This window comes from Kogia breviceps, chromosome 2 (genome assembly GCF_026419965.1).
Source record: "Kogia breviceps isolate mKogBre1 chromosome 2, mKogBre1 haplotype 1, whole genome shotgun sequence".
NCBI classification, from domain to species: domain Eukaryota; kingdom Metazoa; phylum Chordata; class Mammalia; order Artiodactyla; family Physeteridae; genus Kogia; species Kogia breviceps.
In genome coordinates, this window is record NC_081311.1 from 106,990,857 (window position 1) to 106,996,856 (window position 6,000).

A 6,000-nucleotide genomic window follows, 5' to 3' on the forward strand; every position below is an offset into this window, starting at 1 on the left:
ACCTTCTAAGTTTTTAATTTGAATTTTATCTTTAGAGTTAACACATGAGTTTCTACAAATATTGGAGAAAACGCCTAGTAGGTTGAAGAGGATTCGGAACTGGAGGGTAAGAGAATTGGCGGGTTTTTAGAACATCAATTTGTTAACTACATAGCTAATCAGTTTGAATTTTTGTGGTAAATATTCTTATTTCCAGTATTCGTAAGTAATTACAGTGTTTCGTAAGCTACATACACTCATAATTTATTCAACTACGGTGTCCAGTAGACTTTGCTATAAATACTTTATAAATTCCTTATTTAATTCTCATAGGGATTACCGTGGAAATAGTCTCCTCAGTTTACAAACAGGAAAATTAAAGCTTAGACGAGTTAAATTCCTTTCACAAATGCTGGGCTAGGATTTAGTCTGCATCTAATTTAAAACCAGTGCTTTCAACTATCTATATCCTTTTTATGCCTCTAAATAAGATACTTATTTACTGGCAACATAAAGTGAAACCCCAGGTGATTTTATTTCCATGTATTTATTATAGAATTTTTATAAGCAAAGAAATTTGTATTAAATTCCTTTGCTGTCATTGCTTCTTCTGTGTTTTATTTAAATAGGCTAATCAGGCGGCTAAGAAACCAAAAGTAGATGGACAAGTATCAGAAACACCACTTCTTGGTTCATCTTTGGTCCAGAATTCCATTTTAGTAGATAGTGTTACTGGTGTGCCTACCAACCCAAGTTTTCAGAAACCATCTACATCAACATTCCCTGCACCAGTACCTCTAAATTCAGGAAATATTTCTGTTCAAGACAGCCATGCATCTGATAATTTGTCAGTGCTAGCAACAGGAATGCCAAGTACCTCATATGGTTTGTCATCACACCAAGAATGGCCTCAACATCAAGAGTCGGCAAGGACAGAACAGATATATTCACAGAAACAGGAGACATCTTTGTCTGGTAGCCAGTACAGCATCAACTTCCAGCAGGGACCTTCTGTATCACTGCATTCAGGATTACATCACAGACCTGACAAAATTTCTGACCATTCTTCTATTAAGCAAGATTATACTCATAAAGCAGGAAGCAGTAAACACCATGGGCCAAGTTCTGCTACTCCTGGAGTAATTCCTCAGAAAATGTCTTTAGATAAATATAGAGAAAAACGTAAGCTAGAAACCCTTGATCTGGATGCAAGGGATCATTATATAGCTGCCCAGGTAGAACAGCAACACAAACATGTACAGTCCCAGGCAGCCAGCAGCAGTTCTGTAACCTCTCCCATTAAAATGAAAATTCCCATTACAAATGCTGAAAAACCTGAAAAATATATGGCAGATAAGAAGGAAAAGAGTGGATCACTGAAATTACGGATTCCAATACCACCCACTGATAAAAGTGTCAGTAAAGAAGAACTGAAAATGAAGATAAAAGTTTCTTCCTCAGAAAGACACAGCTCTTCTGACGAAGGCAGCGGGAAGAGCAAGCACTCAAGCCCGCATGTTAGCAGGGACCACAAGGAGAGGCACAAGGAGCACCCTCCCAGCCGCCACCACCCCAGCGGCCACAGGTACTCGCACTCGTGCGGTGGCAGCAGCAGTGCTGGCAGCAAGCACAGTGCTGATGGGGCACCACCCACTGTTCTCAGGAGTCCTGCTGGCCTGAGCAGTGATGGCATTTCCTCTAGTTCCAGCTCTTCGAGGAAGAAGCTGCATATCAATGATGCATCTCACAACCATCACTCCAAAATGAGCAAAAGTTCCAAAAGTTCAGGTAGTTCATCTAGTTCTTCCTCCTCTGTTAAGCAGTATGTATCCTCTCACAACTCTGTTTTTAACCATCCCTTACCCCCTCCTCCCCCTGTCACATACCAGGTGGGCTACGGACATCTCAGCACCCTCGTGAAACTGGACAAGAAGCCAGTGGAGACCAACGGTCCTGATGTCAATCACGAGTACAGTACAAACAGCCAGCATATGGACTACAAAGACACATTCGACATGCTGGACTCGCTGTTAAGTGCCCAAGGAATGAACATGTAATCATTTGTTTAGGTCAATTTTTCCTTTACTTTTTTAATTTAAAAATTGTTAGAATGGAAAACTTCCTCCTGATCTAGCAGTGGTAACACCTGCTGTTACTGCCACTGCTTCAATATTTGTAAGTGCTGCTTTATTCTTCATTCTGAAAAGAAGAGATTATAGTAAACAAGTCTTTATCTCCACATATGATAGTGTTATAAATACTGTAAAAGCATGGAAGGTGCAAAACTCAGTATTTCAACAATTGCAGCTAAGAACATTAGGGTGAATGGCTGGCTGCTTCTAGGAATATAAGATGCCTCAAGCATTCGTTTATTTATAATTTGAATACTGTAGCTATTTTTTGTTGTTGCTTGGCTTTTGAATGAGTGTAAATTGTTTTCTTTTGTGTATTTATACTCGTATGTATGATTTGCATGTTTCAATGATAAAGGGATAAAACAGTATACTGACAACTGTTTACAAGAAAGTGGAGAAAAATGTACATACATTTTTGTATGTTTAGATATTACCATAAATACTCAGGATTGGAGCTGCTTGTAAGTATAACAATATACAGAATAACTTTATTTTATCTTGTCAGAGTCCATCACTAATCTAAAACAAAGGTGGCACTTTTTCATGTTAACCTTAAACTCTAGGCCTTACTGGAAGCCACTGAAGGGGGACACTTCACTACCAGATGGGTATGCAGTGCCACAGATGGTCATGTACACTGTGAGGCCCTGATTCTGCCTTCAGAAGTTCTGACCAGATTGGCTGCTGAAATAGCCCCTAATTTTCTGAAGGCTTGAAGAGGAAAAAAATAAAGTTTACATACTCTTGATGTGAAGTGCATTTAAGTGTTTGTTGGCTTGTTGCAGTACTATAAACACAGAGCTGTTAATAATGGTTATGTAGATTACTGTGATTTGAAAACTAAATTCACAAAAACTTACATTAGTGAAGAATTAGTAAGTCTTTTTCTTAAATAGAGAACTTTAACACTACGTATTTTAACAGTAAACAGGAATCGCTTTTCCTTTAGCGTTCAGAAGGACACCGTGTCCTTAAACATACTCCTCCCCTGAAACGTGTTTGTGTGTGATGCCATATTTCTTTTTCAGGTAAATGCAGTCTTCCTTATAAAAATGAAATTAAACTTATTGCTCTTTCAGTTCTTTTATATTCTAACAATAAATAAAACAAAAAGATCACTGACTGTGCATTGTACCTGTATTTATAGCTTATGGTTGTTAACAGGAAGCTCACTGAGAAAAAAAAAGGTAAGCCTCCAGGTAAACAGCTAGTGGAGGTTTTACATTTGTTTGCACATCTCAGTATATTCCTGTTGAAGTCAAGTTTGCACAGTCTTCTGACTTCAGAACAAATGATAGACTTTAACTTGTTTAAAATTTGTCTTAAATGCCGGTAACATGGCTCTGGTTTATCAGCTAATCTTCAATTCTGTGGTAAATCTTTGGGCTGTTGAGTATCTTTGAGATAGGTTGAATTCAACTTCTGTTGAATTGAAAACTGTCTTAATTTTTCCTCTATGTATATGAATTATTTTTGTTACAAAGCCACTGATACGTGCACAATTGTAATTTTACTCAAGTATGTTGCAGTTGTAAATATTAGAGAGTTTAATCTCATGCTCTACTCTTATTTAGCAATTACCTGATTTGCCAGTAGCTTTATAATTTTTTTTTAAAAGATAATTGTTCATTATTTTGTCAATGTTATTTGAACTTAGGATACTGGATACTAGGATCCTCTTTCTAGGGACTTTGCCTAGCTAGCATGTCCTAACTTTGTTCTTGTCTGGCATAACTTTAGTAATCTTTGTCATTACATGTAACTTTGTTACTCTGTATGGCATATTATTGTATCCATAAACATGGTAATTTTGATACAGTTATACTTTTACAGTGGTACATAATCCAAGGACTAGTATAGAATTAAGATGAGTGCAAGATGAGGGAGGGAAGGGTTTTGTTCTTGGTAATTTAGATGTGAAACCTCTAAGGAGCTATCATGTGAAATGACGTAGGGTGGTTGTGCTACTGTATAATTGGGGTGATAATACCAGGAATTTTAATAAGATTTTGTAAAGAATATCCAGAAAAGTAGTGAACTTATTTTCAGTATGACATAGAAAACAATGTGAATATTTAAGGTCTGTGACTATACTTCACTAAGAATTTGCAGAATTGTTTTGAGATGTGAGAATAAAGGTAATTTTGTTGAATCTTTATTGGTGCTAATGATGGACAGTTAAAAGGGTAGCTAGTGTATATTGTTATGGGTCAGTACTTATTAGTACTTCCAAAATTGAATTTGAAATGCTATGTATTCACTTTTCACTCTGTAAATGTAATTCTTTACAATGACTTTATTTATTAAAGGGCAGCCAGTTGTAATTTTTACAGGATTGTGTGAGCTATTCAAACTCTTCAACCTCTGAACAGGATATTAGCTTCCGTAAACCACAATGGGGATAAAATATGGAATTTCTTTTAAGTTTCGTTTCCATTAAATGAGAACCCTTATAATTCATATTGCCATGAATTTAACCATCTCATTTGCATAAAGTAGTTCATCAGCCTGGTCCCAATAGGCTCAACCAAAGAAAAAGACTCCAATGAACGGACATTATTACTGAGTCTTCTTGTAAGTAGCCATAAATAAACCAAAATAGTACCAAATTTAGGTATGAAATTCCACATGTGCAAAGTACTGTTAAGGTGATACATTTTTGATGAGATTTTTTAAAATATTTGAACTATTAAAAAGCATTATCTTTAAACATCCTATAAAAGAGTGATTCATTTTTTAGTTGTCTTTTCCCTAGATCAAAGATCATAGATTTGTTACCTTTATGCAGAAGCACATTACATAGAAAGGCTTTACTTCTACCTCTTTCAACTAATTTTTCAATATTGAGCTGTGCCCCCTAAATATTTGCCTTAGCTATTTTAAAATACAATATTTTCAGAACCAAAGCAAAGGAGTGGTTTTTTCACAGAAACATTCTCAGAGGCTTACTTTACCAGATAAACTGATGGTAGTATCCTTGAGTGGTGAGACCTTGCAAAATGTCCTAGTTCCTTTTTCTTGTTTAACCCTGAGGTTCATTTCTTGTTGCAGGTATTTAAATACTGAAAAGTTGTATAGTCACCCCAAGGTTTATCTTTGCAAACAGTTACAAGTGCATCTTGATCTTCCTCTGCATATGCAGATTTGTACTTGTTAGAGTTCTTAAGCGTCAAAAGAAAATTTCTACCATGATACATGGTTTCATGCAGAATGTCATAAGGGGTGCTTACACTACTTTGTGCGAACAGATTATAATTATGTAGGATACATTACTTTTCTGGCCTGTCCTCTTTGAACTAAAGAAATGACTATTTCAGATAACCAAATTTGAAATGTGTTTGTTAGTTACCAAATGTCTTGCCTTAAAACATTTTAAGCACATTTTCTGGTTATATTTGAGAATTTAAGTTACTGATTTTTATTCCTTAACTAATCTTAGAAATAAACCACTGCTTACATATGCATGACTATTATGTACTCTCAAAGTACCCTTGGTTGATTAGATATTTTAGGTTTTGCATTTACTGTGGAAATAAGGATTTTTAAAAACATGGTAATATCTCTAAAGGGAGACAGTTCTACTGTCAAGATATTTCACCATTCCCAAATTTTTTCTAAACAAAAAAGCAATTGTTTCGCACTTACTACTGTGCTTAAATAGCTAGGTGATTTTTAAGATGTCTTTGCTAAGAAAAACAAGAGCTTTGGTTATGGAGAATTCTTGATTCAGCCGTCTGCTTTCTTGGGATGCAGTAGGATTCATTAACCGCATTTACCCAGATGAAGGATTAATAAACCCCACACGAGGGAAACTTGGTGATACGTGCTAATCTCATGTACCAGTTTGTTTATGATAGGCTGATTTACGGGTTTTTGCATTGGAAAA

General features: G+C 35.9%; 1 protein-coding gene across 15 annotated transcripts in view; it reads left to right on the forward strand.

Moving 5' to 3' along the window:
* The window catches only part of CCNT2 (cyclin T2), a 48,121-nt gene extending 43,285 nt beyond the window's left edge, over nucleotides 1-4,836 (forward strand). For 12 of the 15 annotated variants that reach the window (XM_067025910.1, XM_059053680.2, XM_059053681.2 and 9 more), the window contains 2 exons: nucleotides 36-106; nucleotides 609-4,836. In XM_067025910.1, coding sequence (XP_066882011.1) covers nucleotides 36-106; nucleotides 609-2,036 — 1,499 coding nt within the window. In that variant the 3' untranslated portion in view covers nucleotides 2,037-4,836. The remainder of the gene's footprint in view (nucleotides 1-35; nucleotides 107-608) is intronic. The other 3 variants (XR_009333977.2, XM_067025909.1, XM_059053684.2) reach the window with 1 other exon arrangement.
* The last annotated feature ends 1,164 nt before the right edge of the window (nucleotides 4,837-6,000 follow it).